The 19495-nt window shown below is 41.8% G+C and overlaps 1 protein-coding gene across 3 annotated transcripts in view; it reads right to left on the bottom strand.

The window, feature by feature from the left end:
* Nucleotides 1-17423, bottom strand: part of LOC140453678 (AF4/FMR2 family member 1-like) — a 164260-nt gene extending 146837 nt beyond the window's left edge. For all 3 annotated transcript variants that reach the window (XM_072548713.1, XM_072548695.1, XM_072548829.1), the window contains exon 1: nucleotides 16869-17423. Coding sequence is in view for 1 of the 3 variants with exons in the window: in XM_072548695.1 (XP_072404796.1) it covers nucleotides 16869-16885 (17 nt within the window). In the remaining 2 variants the exon portion in view is untranslated. The remainder of the gene's footprint in view (nucleotides 1-16868) is intronic.
* Nucleotides 17424-19495: the final 2072 nt, after the last annotated feature.

Below are 19495 nucleotides of genomic sequence, written 5' to 3'. Positions count from 1 at the left end.
CAATGTATCTGCTGCCCTTGTCCTTCAAAGGTGGAAGTGGTCATGGGTTCAGAAGGTGTTGCCTGAGGAGCTTGTGGACAATTCTGCAGTGTATGGTGTAGATAGTATACAATGCTGCTGCTGAGCATCGGTGGAGGAGGGAATAGATGCTTGTGGGTGCAGTGCCAATCATGCAGGCTGCAGAGGTGCCCTGGAGTTGAAATCACTGACCTCTGACAACCACGACTATCTTCCTTGGATGCCCCGACATCCAAATAAAGGGCTGTTACTCTCATTTCATCCCTGGAATTCAGCTCTTTCGTCCATGTTTGAAGCAAGGCTAGAGCTGAGTGGCCCTGGTGGAACCCAAACTGGGCGTCACCAAGCAGGCACTGCTTGATAGCACTGTTAACACCTTCCATCGCTTTACTGATGATAGAGAGTAGCCTGATGGGTGGTAATTGGCTGGATTGGATTGGTCCTGCTTTTTATAAACAGGTTTTACCTGGGCAAGTTTAAAAATCGGGTATTTGCCAGTGTTGCAACTGTACTGGAATAGCTCGGCTAGGGGAGTGGCAGGTTTTGGAGCAAAGTCTTCAGTAGTTTGCTGGAATGTTGTCAGGGTCCCTTGGCCTTTGCAGTATCCAGTATCTCCAACCATTTACTGATATCATGTCAAGTGAATCAAATCAGCTGAAGACAGGTATCAGTGATCCTGGGGACCATGAGAGGAGGCCAAGATGGATCCTTCACTTGGCATGTCTAGCTGAAGACTGTTGTAAATGCTTCAGCCTTATCTTTTATACGGATTAGATTACTTACAGTGTGGAAACAGGCCCTTCAGCCCAAGTCCACACCGACCCACCGAAGTGCAACCCACCCAGACCCATTCCCCTACATTTACCCCTTCGCCTAACACTATGGGAAATTTATCATGGCCAATTCACCTAACCTGCACATTTTTGGACTGTGAGAGGAAACCGGAGCACCCAGAGGAAACCCATTAAGACACAGGGAGAATGTGCAAACTCCACACAGTCAGTCGTCTGAGGCAGGAATTGAACCCGGGTCTCTGGCGCTGTGAGGCAGCAGTGCTAACCACTGTGCCACCGTGCTGAACTCTTCCATCATTATGGAACCTTCTTTATTTTTCTACCTTTATGATTCTCTGCCTTAAGATGGCACCAGAGAATGACATCATTATACAAATACATGGAAAAGTGTTGTAACAAGTACACGTAACAACAAATAAACATCAATAACTATCAATCCTCATTCCTCTTGAGTAGCCTGAAGCTTCTGACATGGTGAGCACACCATCCACTTCCAATGTCTTGACTGCCCACCAACTGAGTACTTTCATCTTTAAGAAAGAAAACAAACACTGATTCACAGCATATGGACTTTGCTGGTTGGTTCAGAATTTATTGCCCGTTCCCTTCAGGAAGGTGGTGACAAGCTGCTTTCTGCAGGCCATTTGCTGCAATTAGACCCACAGCGCCACCAGGATGAGTGTTCACGGACTTTGAGTCAGCGACAGAGAAGGAAGAGTGATACTTCTCCAAGTCATGATGGTAATCGTTTGGAGGGGAACTTACAGGTGATGGCATTCCCACGTACCCTTGCTTAGCTAGAGAGTGGTGAATGTGGCTTTGGAAAGGGTTAAAGAACCTTGTAAAATTTTTGCAATACAATTTCTAGACTGTACACATTGCTGCTACCAAGCATCAGTGGTGGAGCATGTGGATGTTTGTGAATGTGCTGTCATCCATGCAGGCTGCTTTATCCTGGATGGTGTCAAACTTTATTATTATCGTTTATCCAATTGTAAGCAGAGAATTGCCTGCAATGGCTCCTCTTTCTATTCCACATTTGCCTCTGCTATCTTCCAACAATGTGCCCTGGACTACTTCTGTTTGTCATCTGTAAGCTGCCAATCGGCAGCATCAAAAAAAAAGACAGCATTCATTTTCACACGTATGTGAATACCACCAGGTTCTAACTCATCCCAACTTGGTAGACCTTTCTACTATTACTTAAGTGCAAGTTAGCTTGGCCCACCTACTTAATATAATGAAAACCAAAGCTATTGTTTCCATCCCCCACTGTGACCTCATTCCCTAGTTCATTGCTCCTAACAACTGAGGCCAAATCAGACTGTTCACAACCTTGGTGCCATATTTAACTCGAAGAGGAGTTTGCAATCCTAACTTCAAACATAACCAAGGTCTCTTTATCCACTTCCTTTGCCTGTCTGTAAACTCCTTTGTTGAGGTATTTGGAGGTGCTGAGGCTGATTTCCTTAAATTCCAGGAGCAATAATTACTGTTTTCTAAACTGTTGCATTGTTTTAGAACATTGGGGAAAGATAGTTTTAAAGCGCAGTTGTTTTTAATCTGAGGAAGAGGGGCAAAGGCAGAGACCATATGGTCAGTGAGAGTGAGAGAGAGCAAGAGAACTCTAAACTGCTGTTCGACGCAGCAGTGAACGTGCACAGCTACTGCCTTTGCTGTTCGAGTTAGAGCATATCTGGACATCGGAGTGCATCTAAGAAAAATGAACAAGGGTGTTACTAGGATTGGAGTGTTCGAGCTATAGGGAGAGGCTGAATAGGCTGGGGCTGTTTTCCCTGGAGCGTTGGAGGCTGAGAGGTGGTTTATAAAATAATGAGAGGCATGGGCAGGATAAACAGACAAGGTCTTTGCCCTGGGATGGAGGCATCCAGACCAGAGTGCATAGGTTCAGGGTGAGAGGAGAAAGATTTAAAAGGGACCAAAGGGGCAATTCTATCATGTAGGAGTGGTGCTTGCCACTCCTCAGTCCATTGGCCCATCTGATCAAGATCCTGTTGAATTCAGAGGTAATTTTCTTCACTGTCCACTACGCTTCCAATTTTGGTGTCACCTGCAAACTTACTAACTATACCTCCTATGTTCACATCCAAATCATTTACATACATGACAAAAAGTAGTGGATCCAGCACCAATCCTTGTGGCACTCCACTGGTCACAGGCCTCCACTCTGAAATGTTGTATATGAAACTGGTTTCACTTCTGCCTGGAAGATTCTTCCTATTTTCATTACCAGGAATTAAATTAATTTGGCTCCCAGTTGTAAAAACTGCTCTTTGCAAACAGACGAAACAGTATTTTGTCAATTTGTTCTTTTTTTTCCCCCCAAAAAGCATAACTTCTCCCAAAACAAAAGTTTCATAGCATACCTTATTGAAATGATTGAGCATAAAAAAATACACCACGTGCAAAACTGAACTGCTGCAAATATTCTGACCTATGAAAAATGGAAAGAGATAACAAAAATGGAAACTTTTAGAAGTTTCCATTTGGTGAACAGCTAATCTTACTGAACCAAGATGTGATTTGCCAGGAAGAGAGTACTTGGAAACGGGGTTTTTCAGGCTAGTGATGTGTAACAAGTGTTGTGCCACAAGGATTGGTTTACAGTTAGATGTATTAGATGAGATTTCTGTACGGTCAATACGATCTTTAACATTTCTAGGTAAGCACCGTGATCTATCCCTTGGAATCGGTCTTACTCAATGACACGTAACTATTCTCAAGTGTCCAAAATATCCCCCAAAATATTTAGAATGCGTCTATATTGATCTTTGAACCTCATGTGTCAATTTGCTTAAGCCAATTCTGCATTCGTGGGTTTATTTCAATTTTTCTCAAAATAAACTCCTTTCTCAAACTAAAAATGCAGAATTGAATCATAATATGGCTACTGCTCCCTCGTGACACCTTCACTGTGAGAGTAGTTGATCATATCCATTGCACTCATTTTCCAATCTTTTCGGTTTAAAAAGACAGGGAACAGTAGACTGTGCAATTGCAGGACAGGTAGCTTCACCTCAGGGTAGGGTATTTGTCATTTCTTAACATTGGGCTGTACATCTCAAATTTAATATTGCTATAAAAATAAAACTAGAAAAGTATTCCTGAGATGGATCATCTACATTGGCTTTACTTTATAAGTGTATTTAAAAGCTGCTTAGCATGCCAACAAATACTTCACGCACCATGACGGACAAAACCACTTATTTTCACAGTACTACAGCCACAAATAAGCAGCAACAGGAAAGTATTGAACATCGAGTACCATGTTCCTAACTTTATTGCTGTTCCATTGAAACAGCATTTAAGCATACCCACACACCCATTTTGAGCTAGAACTTTCCAAGTGAAAATTCCATGAATGCCAAAAATTAAACCAAAATAGAAGTACCATACAGCCATAGCAGAAACACAGACTAATACTTAGGGCATCATGCTGACAGAAGACGATGATCAAAAAGCACAAAACCTCAATGAGCAGAAAATTTGAAAACAAGTACTTTTGCTTGGAATGGAAACTGACCAGGTACTGGTCATCTCAATACAACATTCGCACCTTCTTTGGAGGAATAGGTAGTTTCAGGTTTTGTTTGAGTCTTAAATCTTGCTTTGTTTCAATGTTGCTTCATTTTAATGGTGATGCTAGACCATAGCCATCTACTGAATCTTTTTTTTTGAGGGACACAAAAAACAGTCCAAATGCTTATGGGAAATGCATCATGTGCTATTCCCAAGGAGAAAATGCAAATCCATAGGCAAATAGGAAATCAGGTACAACAGTATTATTCGGAATCAATTTGATAATTGAAAGCTAGAATGTTGACAGCACACAAAGAAAACTATCTGCATTATTGAAGTTCCTCCTCCCAGGGATCATTTCATGAATATTTTTTGCAACCTCAACTTCCCTAAACTGCAGTGCTCAGAACTGGATGCAATAATCCAGCTGAGGTCAAACCAAATGTCGCACAGGCTTATCATTAAGTTATGTTGCTTATCTATTTGTTTTCCTATTTATACGCCCAGGATTCTGTAAGCTTTATTTTAAAAAAAACTCTTCCCAAACTTTACCTTCGATTATGGTATACACAACTCCAGATTGCCTGTTGCTGCAATTTTCACCTCACATTTCTCTGCATTAAATTTTATCTGCTACTTGTTCTCACATTTCAACTAGCTTTTTTCATTTTGGAGTTTAACACTGTCCATTCAATTAGCCACAGTGCATAATATTTTCCTCCTTTACTCTTAGAACTAAACTTTGCTTAGAAGCCTGTGATGTGGCACTAACTAAAAGCCCATATACATCACAAACAGATTAGCCCATCAACCCTTTTGTGTTAAGTTCTGCGATTTGTTGTAGTGATTTAAACATTATCAACAAATCTGTGCAGACTTTCCTCAATTGTACAGCATGGAAACAGATCCTTCGGTCCAACTCATCCATGTCAACCAGATATCCTAAATTAATCTAGTCCCATTTGCCAGCATTTAGTCCATATTCCTCAAAATCCTTGCTATTCATGTACCATTCAGATGCCTTTTAAAACGTTGTAATTGTACCAGTCTCTACATGAAGAAGTTGCTCCTCTGGTCTTGTTTAAATTTATCCCCTCTCACCTTAAACCTATGCCTTCTAGTTCTGGACTCCCTAACCTTGGGAAAAGATCTTGGATACTCACCTATCCACACACTTTATGATTTTATAAGCCTCTATAAAGTCACCCTTCAACCTCTGACACTCCAAGGAAAACAGCCTCTTCAGCCTTTCCCTATAGCTCAAACCTTCCAACCCTGGCAACATCCTTGTAAATCTTTTCTGAACCCTTCCAAATTTCACAACATCTTTCCTATAGCAGGGAAACCAGAATTGAACATAATTATCCAATGTCCAGTTCAGCCATAACATGACCTCCCAACCCCTGTAAATCATTGCACTGACGGATATAGGCAAGCATATCAAATGCCTTCTTCACTATCCTGTCTACCTACAACTCCACTTTCAATTAACTATCAACCTGTACCCCATGGTGTCTTTGTTTGGCAACACTCCCAGTTAAGTGTACAAGTCCTAATTCGCCAAAACAATGCAGCGCCTCACATTTATCTGAATTAAACTCCCATTTTCTAGAACCTTCTGCTTTAAGGCTCGATCTCAATTTTGTTATCCAGATGACACCTTTCTCCATCATCTCTTTGGTCATCCAAACAACCCAGGATTTGCTTTCCCTTCTTTTTCCTATTGAGCCTGAACTTTGTCCCTTTTAAAGGCAGCCCATTATTCCATTACGATTTTGACTGCCAACCTTTGACTCTAAAATGAATACAGAATGGATCTCATCCCACTGAGGGTTTTCCCTTCTCCAAACAATTTTATTCTGTATGATAGAAGGATAAGGAACAATAAAGGCATAAGTTAGCTGCTCCAGTCCCTTTCTCCCACTCCCCATCTGAAACTTGAATCACTCATTGAAATGCTGCAGAAAATTCCCTCAGCACACACTGGAAACTCTTGCCAGTGTCTGCCCTTTACATTATTACTTTCGCAGTCTATGTATATGACTAAAGTTTCCATAGTAGTGACTTGATAACTGTTGTATATCTCTGCAATTTCCTTGCAAATTTGTTCCTTCATATCTATTGCCCTAGTTGGTGTACATCATACACACAGTAATGTAATGGTGCCTAGTGTTTCTTTCGTTCCAATCAAATAGATTCTAGTCCTAGAGGCATCTCTAGAATTGCAACATTTTCCACTTCAATACTTGCAAGCTTTTTCCCTCCTCCTTTCCCCAGTCCTCAACTTTGGTTTCCATTAGCCACCTGATGTAATCGTCACACTCTGAAGTAGCACAACTATGGCACATACCTTTTTCATCAACTCTTTAGCTACTTGGGAGTCACAGAATGTTGCAAAGCAGACAACTTGATACATAGTAACAGGTGCTGAAGCTTTCCTTCAGAGGAACCACCAAGATTAAAAACTTATCCTCCTTCACACTCCCAAAAGGCGTTTTAATTTCTCTTCCCTACAACTCCACCCTAACCCTTGACCTCAAACTCCTTGTTAACACAACAGGTGATGCCACGGAGTGGCTTCTACAGCATGTAACACACTTCAGAGATGCACATGATTTCCTTGAAGTGTTTCTAATAATTTTCTTTGCAAATCTTCTACTTCATGAATTCTTTCCTCAGGCTGGGTCACGTCATTTGTCACTTGTTCTTGGCCATAGTTTGGTTGCTGCTTGACTACTTCTTTTTGGAGGCCCAAGGAGACTCTCCTGGTTGACACTGCAATCCAAGAGTTCTCCCTCCTCTTGGATAGCAGCATGTCAATCATGGCTGGTCTGCTAGCATTTCCACCTCTCTCACTCCGTGGTGAGTGGGGAGGGGGATGACTGCTCGAGTCTGACCAAGCTCAGCAGCTCTCTAGTCTCTCCCCATTGGCCACAGTCAACCGCAGGACCACAGCACCTCCAGCTGCCAGGCTTAGCATTGGCAAGGGTCTAGACTAGTTGGGAAGTGTAATGCCATCATTTCATGGGCTGTGGGGTGGGGGGTTCTCAGCAGATTGTGGGTCCCCTGGTACAAATTCCTATCAGCACCATGGCACAAGGATAGGCTGGCAAAGGAAGCAGCTTCAAGTCATGACACTAATTCAGGCCACAATAGAAAAAAAAAACTTAATTCACTGTTAAATGGGATGACATTAAATATGAACGCCTTGCGCAAGCTAAATCATAAAGCCTGAATTCAAGTACTCACTACTGCAAAATCCTTGGGTCAACCAAGACACACTGGGAGTAGTAGAAGGCACACAATCAGGTCACACTGGACAGTAGTCCAGGTTACTAGCAGCATAACCACATTCAAGCACTGAGTCAGAACTTATACATCACAACAATAGTACATTATTATACATGTCACTCATGCAAGTATATCTGGTTGCATTGATACAACAGGTAAAGACTGCCCGTATCACACCACTAAACTAAGCTCCACTGAGCATATTATTCAATCTAGGAAATTATTTTACAAAATCTGACATTCTGGTACCTTGCGGCACAAGTTATATTGAGATCAGAAGCTCTAATGTGATGGAAGCAAATGAAGTGTTATATTCACTGGAGTAGAAGATTAAAGCAATTTGACAAAACTATTTAGTCATGTAATTCACCAAGGGTCATCAGACAATACCTTCCAAACCCACAATTGCTACTATCTAGAAAGACAAACATAGCAGATCTGTGGGGACACCACCAGCTATACATTTTCTTTGAAGCCCCTCATCATCCCAACTTGGAAATAGATTGCCTTTCCTTCAGTATCACTGGGTAAAAACCCTGGAACTCCCTCCCTCAAGGCAAATATTTGTACACCGACAGCAATTGTGTCTCAGGAAAGTCATTCATTACCATCTTCTCAAGGATACGTAGGTTCAGGCAATGAATGCTGACCCAGCCAAAAAAATAAGATAAAATCGCATACCTCATGAATGATTAAAACAAAGATTTTCGCAAGATAAAACTCAACATCCCAGTAGTTTCCTACTCCTTCAAAAGGGTACCCAATATCTCACTGACCAGATTATTTTCACGCCTGGCAGACAGGCATTCCCTCCCTTCCTGAGGGCAGCTTGGAGTACTGGCCCTAGCTAGTTCTATCTCCTTATGCTACTGGGTCTACACAGCTATCAAGTCATTAGATTGGCCCACAGCTGAGTGCAGGAATGCCTGTGTTTGGGTGGCCAAGTCTCACGTTCAAATCCACAAAGCCAATCCCAGCACAGTATTATTGTGGGCCACCCGACTTCAAGTCAGTGGAGTAACTATCACTTTTTGCTTTGTCTTTTGCATGGGGAAAGAAGGGTGAAGAATAAGCCAGCCTTCCATGAAGCTTGCCTCCCACTGTTAGTATGGTATAGGAGAAGGCCACCCAGGTCAAATCCAAGCTGGGTCTCTGCTTAACTCCAGTAAATGCCATTCACACACACACAAACCCCAAAGTCCTGCACGTTTATTTCCTTCAAGTGCCCATCCAATTGTTTTTTGAAGTCACTGATCATCTCTGCTTCCATCACACTCATAGCAAGTTCAGACTATTTCCCTGTGTCAAAACATCCACGTTCACTCTTACAGCCCTTGCTCAAAACTTTCCAACTATCGCCTAGCACTTATACCATCAGCAAACTGAAACACAGTTTCTTTATTTCCGTTACATTAACCTAGGACACCAGGAGAATTTTGGTTTACTCCATCTGATCAGGCAGATAAGTCCTAGGTTAACATCTTACCTGAAAGACAACATTTACCTCAGTAAGTGTTTCAAGAGAAGCATTAAAGTAAATATATTCAGATAAAAATGAATCATTAGAAGGTACATGGAGCCAGAGAAAGGCCAATCATAAATAAACACCGAAAACTTCCTTCTGAGAATGAGGAAAATGCAACATCTAAAGGAGCTCCCACAGCACTCAGTCAAAAGCTTTAATGGATACAACTACACAAAAGGTAATAGGCAATTACTTGCAGGCTATCAACGATTAAGAATGGGAGCAGGGCTATTAAATCAATCATTGTAGTTATATTATAAATCTATTACAATTCACAAACCTACAAGTTCATACTTAGCTCAGAGGCACTATACAAGAATTAAGATACATAATTCAATTTATGCTAAAACACAGAGCAAGGATCTTGGTTAAAAGTCAACTTCACCTCTCGCATCACAGACTAATACCAACTGGATGGCTGTTTCCAGCATTGCATTTGTATTTTAGATTCCCAGTGCTCAGCTAATTTTGACTTGGCTCTTGGTTAAACATCTCTTAATAATGAAAAAGAAATTTAAACCAGTTAGAAATATAGAGAGTGAGACAACATGTACAATGAGATTGTCCAGTGATTTAGGCCAGAATACAGCACAGCAGGGATGTTCCTTCAATGCCCAGTCAATCATGTTTTGGTCTCAACTGTGATCGCTGCAGGGTGGAGGTAAAAACAAACCGGAAGCCATTGCACAGACTCAGCTCAAAAACAGTTCATGAAGTTTTGGGAGCAAATCAAAGTTCCCTTTTGGTCACAGGAAGTGGAGTCCAGTGAAACCAGAAAGGGTAAGGAAAGAAAAACAGAAGTGCTGGATTTGGATTCGGAGATGCCGGTGTTGGACTGGAGTGTACAAAGTTAAAAATCACATACAACACCCAATGCTGGCTGTGCAGAAGGTCAGAGAAAATAAACAGATTCAAGGAATAAACTGGACTAATCTCAGACTTGCTGTGTATTTCCAGTATTCAAGTTTTCTGCAAAGATTTTATTTCTCTTTACATTTAAATACAGTACAATAAAACAAAAATGTGGCTTATGGTCCAGATGCCAAATACCATGAGCAACAACTAAAACTGACAAAGAATTGGTAAGGAAAAGCACAGTTATACAGTTTAAGATCCTTGCTTTATGAAATAGTGCAAGGCAAATCTGATTGTCAAGTCAATAAAGTGGCATCAACACAGGCTATGGGTTCAGCCTTTAGTTTTTACAGGAGGGCAAGAAATATATTCAGGAGAATAAAAATAGTACATGATAGGGTATGTTTATAAAGTGCTAACCTTTGATTTGGTTAAAAGTGGTTTCTACTTTGCTTGATACTATAGTTGCAAAACCAATCCAAAGTCAAGGCCGAACTTGACTGCAAAGAAGCACAGGCACACTCCCAGGAGGGAGAACAGAGATTACACTGACATTTGACACCACCCGATCAGCAAGACCAGTTTGCTGTTGAAGTGTCAAGGGAGGCCTCTTGGAAAAATTTAAAAACCAATTCCAATAAATTTAAACGTTCACAAAAAATGTGAACACTGTTGCTCATGCTTTTTAAACATTTTAACATTCACCTGATGGGGGAAGGAGTGGCGCATATGTACTATGCGCAAGCAAAATTACTTTCTGGGCCAAAGAATCAAAGATCTAATCGGGGAGTATAATATGGGAAATTCTGGCTGGAATTGACACTGCAGCTCCTGGTCTGTGATGTGCAAATACAGGAAAAATCATTTTAAAGCTATTAACAAAATTAAAATCAAACAAAGTAAAAACCACTTTGCACCAAAACAAAAGTTAGAACTTTATAAACATCTCTTCCATCTCCTGAATATAATAATCAAAATACAATCACTCTTATTGCCTTTCTGTAATAACTAAAGGCTGAATGTACAACCTGTTTTGATCTTTCTTCCATGTTTCATCAGAGATGTGCCATGCAATATTTCATAAACAAGTGCCTTTGACCATAATACAGAGCTTTTCCTCATCAATCCTGTCAGCATTAGTATGTTAATACATGAATTGAAGGAAAAAAAACAAATACATGAAAATTAATTCTGAGCTATCAAGAAATACTGAAAACACCCAGCAAATCTGGCAACATCTGAGGAGAGAAAAACAGAGTAAAATGTCTCAGGTCAAGGATCTTTCTTGAAACTGAGCTGAAATCAAAACAACAGTGCCTCCGAATTATCAAGTTATCTTTATTGTGGGAAACAGACTTCAACTTCCAGCTTGCATTCAATTTGTGTTTACCAGTACTACTGAGTTACATTACACTTCTGGGACCAATGCAAAGGCAATGTCTGTCATAAAGCCATATGTGCCAACACAAACCATTCCACTTCACAATTATTTGTTACAAAGTGCTTTCAGAGTCTCAACAGAAGATATTCTACAAACATGCTTTTTTTAAAAAAAAGCATTAGTTTAGGAGTACATGCCAAACTGGACATTGTAAACACCTAGAAATACAAGACAAACGATAAAGGCTCCACAAGATGGTAAAAGGTCCTTCAGCCCATCATGTCCATGCTGATCATTAAATACCTACCATTCCAATGCAATTTTCCAGCTCTTGGTCTATAGCCTTGTATACTAAAGCATTTCAAAAACTCATCTAAATACATTTCAAATGCAGAATATGACACGTCATTGTGTATTGACTGTAGATCTCCCACTAATAGCCTTGCACCTTATTGGAAAAATTAAGGAGGCACAATTACTTGCCAAAGCTTGGTAAAAACTACTCATACGGACACAGCAACAGGGAGCAGGACTGTACCCGTGCTATAATTTTAACATATTTGTATTATACTGAAGTCAGCGTTAACCAATGCCAAACCAATCCCAGGAACAGCTTTAATACTCATCTCTATAAACTGTTAGCTATGCAAACCTTTTTTAAAAAATAATTTTATACTGGGATATAGTGTCTACGTTGCACCATTTAAAAGGAAGAAATGTAAAAGACTCTGTTCCAGCAGATGAAACATTTAGCCTTTAAATGGATTTAGCTTATTCCAAAAAAATTAAAATGTGACCCCTGGTCTTTCACTCCTTGACTGCTCTTAGCCAGTAGCGCTGGCAGTACTACTTCAGGATGCCCTTGGCTCAAAATTTTAAAGAAAACATGAGGACTGTTCTCAGCACATCATTGTTCAATGGAGTCAAATTTAATCATGTGATCATGACCATAGGTGCCATGCCAACATGATAAAATGAGTTTAGCTCCAAACTTTTGTGATCAATTAAATGAATTTTGGGGCTTGCACATGGAAAATATCTAGTCAGGCTTTGTCCCAACTGCCAACATCCTTTCTAAACACTTCAGTCCTATCCAAAGGGCTGAAAACTTGAAAAACAATTCCCCCAATCCAATATTATTGTTGCCCTGATCCATGGACTGGAGGATAAATTTAAAGACAAACTGCTTTAATGTTAATAACCTGCAGCACAGTATATACTTTAACAGCAATAAGACAACCATCTGGTAATTACAAAAAAACCTGAAAGGTGAACTTAATGCCATCTTTAAACCCAGCTCAATAATTAGTCAAACGGAGTCTTTAAGAAGGTACAGTACATTGTTGCGGCAGGGTTTATAAGACAGGTCATAAGACAACCACATTGGTTTGGTTCACAAGTTACTCTCCAATACAGCAGTCTGTTCTGCATTTGTGGCACAGGAAGAACATGGGCTGAGAAACTGAACAATTCATTGGCCTATTTTGTCTGGGCCCACCTGTGTGTTCGCTGAGCTTTCTGAATCGGTTTGCCTCTTCCAACACCCTCCCAATAAGTCAATTCCAGAGGTTATAGTCATCCCTCACTGTAACTTACTTGTAATGGACTCCTAGAAGGGTCTGGATTCCTAGAAAGTTGCGACCAGGTGGCAAATTCACCATACAGGTGTTTGGGTGTATAGCCATCAAGCATCCAATGGACACGGCAAAGCCACGCCAGTTGAATTAGCATGCACCAGGACTTGGCAGCCAGTGACCTTGTCCTGCCAAAAAAATGAAGATGCATCTGGGACAGTCAAGGAGGAAACTGCTCAACCTTTTCTCCTGCCTAGCACATGCTGTCCAGGTCTCAGCACTATCAGAGGAATGCACTCAGGGCATAGGGTCTCAATCAGTTATTGTTGTTGATGTTCTACGTTCTCTTACTCAGCTTGAGCATAACAGCTGCAGCTTTTGAAATGTATGCATTGCACCCCGTATCATGTGGCAGAGGGCTGCTGGTTGCGCAACCTTGAGTATGGAGGCACCTGCAGCAATACACTGTCAATGCTGATATATGCCAGCATTCTGGAGCATGACAACTGTCTTTCTGATACAAACCCAAAGATTACTGGAGAAACTCAGGAGGTCCAGCATCATCTGTGGAGAGAAAGCACAGTGATATTTCTGGTCTAGTAACCCTTCTGATGAGGAAGATTCACTGGGACTGGACCAGAAATATGAACTTGGTTTTACTGTCACAGGTACTGTCAGGCTTGTCGAGTCTCTCCAGCAACTTCTACTTGTGTTTCAGATTTCCAGCATCTGCAATTCTTTGTTTTAATCTGTCTACCTAGTGTTGAGTATGTTATTTTCCTAGTGCATAATTACTTCTGTCCATGCCTGTTACCAACTTACTACTACCCCTTAAGCATTAGCAGTTTGTACTGTTACAGCATTGAGGGAGGTACAAGGAAACAGGAGATGGGCTTATGGCCAAAGAGATTTGGAAGGATGTTCATAACAAACTTCTTTGACCAAGTTTTTATGAAGGCCCTGATAGTGTATTGGTGCAGAGGTCAGCCATTTGAAGACAGAATGCCAGACATTGGAGTCTGGGCACCTGGATACACAACTTGTAACAGTGAGGCACAGCATTCAGGGTAAGAGAGGATGCCTGAATTTTAAACATTATTGCAGGGATGGTGACGGTGCTGAACACCGAGATCCACACTTGGTACAAGTAAGGTTGGGAGTTAAGGCAGCTGTTGATAACTTGCTCCTTTTCTGTACTCGGTTGTCTTTTGCATGGAGGGCAATTCTACAGCACTCAACATTTTGGATGGGGAATACAAAGCCCAGACAGAACAGACTGGTTGAGCTGGATGTGGTCAAGTCAGGCAATATGCATTTTGGTACACGGATGAATTTTAAATGTGTTAAAACAGATGGCAAATAATTCTAATACTCAAAGCTAATTTGTCAGAATGTTTTCATCTTCTCACATACAATGTTTTAGCACTATAAGAGAAGAAATTTGTTGAAAGAAGGACATAATATGCTTAACAATAGAGCAGTGAAAAATACAAAGAAATTTTCACTGTGAATGGTTGACAAAATTAAACTCTTTCTTCAGGTTCCCTAGTCACGAACCATTGGCTTGTTAAATCTGCTTTCAGACCTCTACAGTCTCACTCATTCATTAGTATGACAAATTCATCAGTGCCGCAATTCCTTACACAATTCGAGGAAACATCGTGGCCTGTGCTCTGTCTGTGACATGAACTAGAGCAAGTAGGTGTAGAGCTGTTTAAATCCCTGTACTTCGCCAGGTATGGATGAGGTGGACACAATGGTCTGACTTCATTTACTGTTGTGGAAACACCTAACATGGAAGAGTGATCTGTAATGTGAACAGGACTCAAATTCTTGTCAAAAGAAGATTTCAACCCAATTCATTACAAATATCTCATCTCAGTTACCACTCAGTGACCAGGCTTCACTGGCTTGTCAGTCCTTATTGAGGTCAATAGCTTTCATCTTGGAGGGAATAAAAAGAAGTGAGCATACAAGCCTACTTCACAACACAAAATAAGCTGAATAATTTAAGTCAATATTGTATTTTATGGCTGTTAGTGCTAGGAAAACAAAATAGATAAAACTATGAATTATTAAATCGTTAAATTCTTTATATCTATCATTTGCACCCAAATTATTTTGAGTTTCTCTCCAAAATATCCCAGAGAGCCTTGTTCATTGTTGGCATTTCCGATGTGCGTTTACTGACATGCATTTGTAGATAAAGTACAAGAATTTTAAATCCCAGATGATTTTCCCCTCACCGTAGAGACAAGAACAATTTTGGCCATACTGCAGACCTGGCTAAAAGCAGCTCATTCAACAAAGTTAAATATGTTCGAGTTAGCCACTGAAGCATCAGGAAAACTTGCATGCATACAAGTTAATGCTTGCAAAGCAAATATCCATTGTTCCAATGATTTCTGTTTTTTGAATATCATGTTAAAAACTGAATACTGCTTAACTGTGCCTGAAAGCAAGATTAAAAATCACTTCAAAGCAGCAATTAAAATGAGTCTCTTGAATGAAAAGAGACAGTTGAGCCCAAATATGAAGGGGTCTGGGCAGCATGGTGGGTTACCAGACTGTTCTTCCTTTCCAGAACACCAGTTGGAATCCAGCCCAGGCTGACAGGGAAGTCTCCTTTCTGTGCCAACACTAAGGGTCCTACAAAGAAATGAACCAGGATTGTCTCAACCCAGTTCTTCGAGAAAAGGAAAATTGCATACCTCTGCAGTTTTGACGCCAAACCAGGCTAAAACCATCCATCCTCTAACACTAACATTCTTGCTTCATGAGCATTTTTTTAAAAAAAAATCAGTCAACAAGTAAAATCATACTGTTGTAAAAAGGTTTGTTTTTAAAAATAGGCTTGGCTGATAAAGAGTGACCATGTTTTTGTCAATACATACCAAAACTAAAGACAGCAAAGCATGAAAAGCCTTGGAATAAAACAACAGAGACTGGACTGATGATAAACAGTGACAAGATTAATCTAAGTGTAGAAGATAAAAAGAAAAAGAAAACAAAACTGAGGCAGTCAAGGGGCAGACAACTGCAACAGATAGAATGGGGGTTATGCAATACATTGGAATTCAGCAGGAGCCCAAAGTCATATTCTATTGGACTAAAGACTACATTTTTTGACTCATCAGGCCTACAAAACTAAACTTGACTGTAATTTACAAAGATGTGAGGACTGGCACAAGCTGAGTTTCAAGTATTAGAAATCCACAAGTGCAGACACTGCAGAGTTGATTTAGAGAATTGTTCAAATACAAGTCAACACTAATAAAGACTGGGGTACTGCCTTTATCAAAACAAACATCTTGAAAGAGATACCCAGTACGCCACTCAATTTCTGACTTGCTTCAGGAAACGCACAAAACGTACACAATGTAGGAAATCATTATGTTTTGAAACATGAAGCACAGATTAAATCTAATTTCAGATTAAACCAGATTCCAATGCATTCAAAATTTCTAAACACAAATCTGAATTAAGGTACGAGCACAGTATTTCAATTTGATACTGTTGGAATAAAACTATGAATGAAGTATAGATCCAGTCAGTTTCAGCCTGCAATGTTATATGCCAAACCAGATTAACAATTCAACAGAATTGTTTGTTTATCGTGACGGAGTCATTCACTCAGCATCCAGCCCCCCCCCCCCAAAAAAAAACACTTTTAGAACTTTTTAAACCAGATTTGGTTTATGAATATCAGCCTTAGACATTTCCTTTCTGACTTTGGGAGGCTACTCAAACAGCAAAGTTTCAGACGCTTACATTGAAGCCTGACTTATCCCTCCCACCCCGGCCCGTCCCTGACTTTAACAGGTTCGGGAACAACCCGAATAAAACAGGAAGCCTCCCACCCCCCAGAGCAGCAGCTGGGTGTCACTTACCTGGAGTGAGTGGCCATGGTGCCGTTTGGTGAGGCAGCTTCCAGCGGCTTGCCATCAGTTTTAAAGCAGGTTTTCCCTCCCCCCCCCCCCTAACGCTGCACACACATGCCCCCGGCTCCGCTCCTGAGGACGACGGCAGGAAAACTGCGATGTCTCTCAGTCTGCTGGCAGCCAGCCTGGGACATTCTCCAGCTGGGAGCGCGGCTGCAGTTTTGCTGGGTTCAGATCCCCAGCTCAGCTTTGGCTCAGTTTGCAGCTGATAACCATCCGGGCGCTCGGCAAACAGCAGAGAGAGAGAGAGAGCAACAACCATTCATTCACAGACCGAGGGGGAAAGTGCAACCCGCTCCAGGACATACAACAAGCACCCTCCAGGTTTCCGCCGTCACAAATTGGCACCAGTCAATTAATTCAGCTTTCACATGAAACCCCGGGGGGGGTGCAATCCGCTGTGCACAAGGGAGAGTGGGGAATGGTGCAGTCCACTCGCCTTCCTTATTTGGAAATGTTATTGGGGCCAGACAAGCACTTAGCAGCGGCTCTGAGTCCAGGAACATATTGTCCTATCACAATGCACGGAGGTGGAAGCCACTGAACTGCCTGCCCTGCAGAGGGGCGGGGGCTGGGGGCAAACACACACACGGAAGCTGCGAGCCAGCGCGGCGCTGTAACTATCAAACTGCGGAGTGGAGCGTCTTGACACATAGAAGGGGGAAGGTGGAGGCTGGCAGTGTTCAAACTGCAGCAGCAACAGGGAGGGGGAAGGTGGAGGCTGGCAGTGTTCAAACTGCAGCAGCAACAGGGAGGGGGAAGGTGGAGGCTGGCAGTGTTCAAACTGCAGCAGCACAGGGAGGGAAGGTGGAGGCTGGCAGTGTTCAAACTGCAGCAGCAACAGGGAGGGGGAAGGTGGAGGCTGGCAGTGTTCAAACTGCAGCAGCACAGGGAGGGAAGGTGGAGGCTGGCAGTGTTCAAACTGCTGCAGCAACAGGGAGGGGGAAGGTGGAGGCTGGCAGTGTTCAAACTGCTGCAGAACAGGCCTCACAGGGGAAAGTTGGAGCATTAGATTCGGAAGTCAGCATTAGGCAGGTTCCTCAGGTAAGGTGGAAAATGACAGCATTTAGACTGGAATGCAGCACGTTTACGTGGTAGAGCACAAGAGCCATGTGGAGCCTGGCAGCATCCAGATTGAAACATGAACGCTGAAGGTGACCGCTTTCAGGAGGAACACGGAGCCTGGCAGCATTGGGACTGCATCATGGAGCCTGGCAGCATTGGGACTGCAACACGGAGCCTGGCAGCATTGGGACTGCAACACGGAGCCTGGCAGCATTGGGACTGCAACAAGGAACCTGGCAGCAAAGTCTGGCAGTGCTCAGTAGGAAAGTGGAACCCTACAGTCTTCAGACTGGTAACCGTCCATTTGGCAACTGCAAGATGTATTATCATAGAATATACAAAAGATGATGGAACGCATGATGTTAAAAAGACAACAGCGGTGCAGAATAGAGAGAGATAAGAAGCGTGGTAAAGAGAGAAGCCTTAGACATTGCACTAGCAAACTTTATCCAGCCACCAGTAATGAATAAATGCAAATAAAATGTGTTTCAGCACTGAAGGTAGTGAGAATGCTGGAGAAAATAAGAGTTAGAACAGACGAGAAATGTTAACTCTGTTTCTGTTTCTACGAATACTGCCAGACTTCCTGAGCTTCTCCAGCATTGTTTGTATTCATTCCAGATTTCCAGCATCTGTTGTAGTTTGTCTTCCTCACAGTAGTAAATGGACGAAGTAGGATACTAATGACTCCACAACCACCTGATGAAGGAGCAGCACTCCGAAAGCTAGTGCTTCCATATAAACCTGTTGGACTGTAACCTGGTGTTGTGTGATTTTTAACTTTGTCCACCCCAGTTCAACACCGGCATCTCCACATCATGACTAGTAACAAGGTTAGCAAGAAAGCATGGTGTCTATATTGGAAACCTTCAGAGCCAGGTTCTGAAATCAAATCAGAGTAAAAGGACTCCAAAGGCTGGAGTTAAAACCTTGAAATTCTTTGAGCACAAGGCAACAGAGTGAGAAGACGTGGTATGGTAGAAAATAATCTCTGAGATCTTTGAGGCCAAAGCCACACATTAGCAAGATTCTGAAGAACAAGCCTGTGTAATCAGAAGACCTGAAGAAGAAGAAGGAACAAATCTAGGTCCTTTCCCAGGTCAACGTGACGCAGTGGTTCATCGTTATACGAGCTCCAGAGGGGCATTACCATTGCTGTAATTAAAAATGCAATGGATTAATAACGAGGCCAAAAATCGGAGCTCTGGGAGTGACAGTTACAGCGCTGCAGAACAGCATCAGATTTGCAGACAAAGGAGCCACGACGCCAACACTGCATATTTCCCCAGGCTGTAGTCAGTCCAATAGCAGATGCTGTCCTGCTGAGACAAAGTATGGAAGAAAGTCTTGTGGAATTCAAAATGTACATAGAGTCATAGAGATATACAGCACGGAAACAGACCCTTTGGTCCAACGTGTCCATGCTGACCAGATATCCTATGTTAATTTAGTTCCCGTTTGCCAGCATTTGGCCCATATCCCGCTGAACCCTTCCTATTCATATTCCCATC

The sequence above is a fragment of the Chiloscyllium punctatum genome, chromosome 1 (genome assembly GCF_047496795.1).
Source record: "Chiloscyllium punctatum isolate Juve2018m chromosome 1, sChiPun1.3, whole genome shotgun sequence".
In the NCBI taxonomy this organism is placed as follows: Eukaryota; Metazoa; Chordata; class Chondrichthyes; order Orectolobiformes; family Hemiscylliidae; genus Chiloscyllium; species Chiloscyllium punctatum.
The sequence above is the reverse complement of the archived record's forward strand: the minus strand, read 5'-3'. Positions and strand labels throughout refer to the sequence as shown.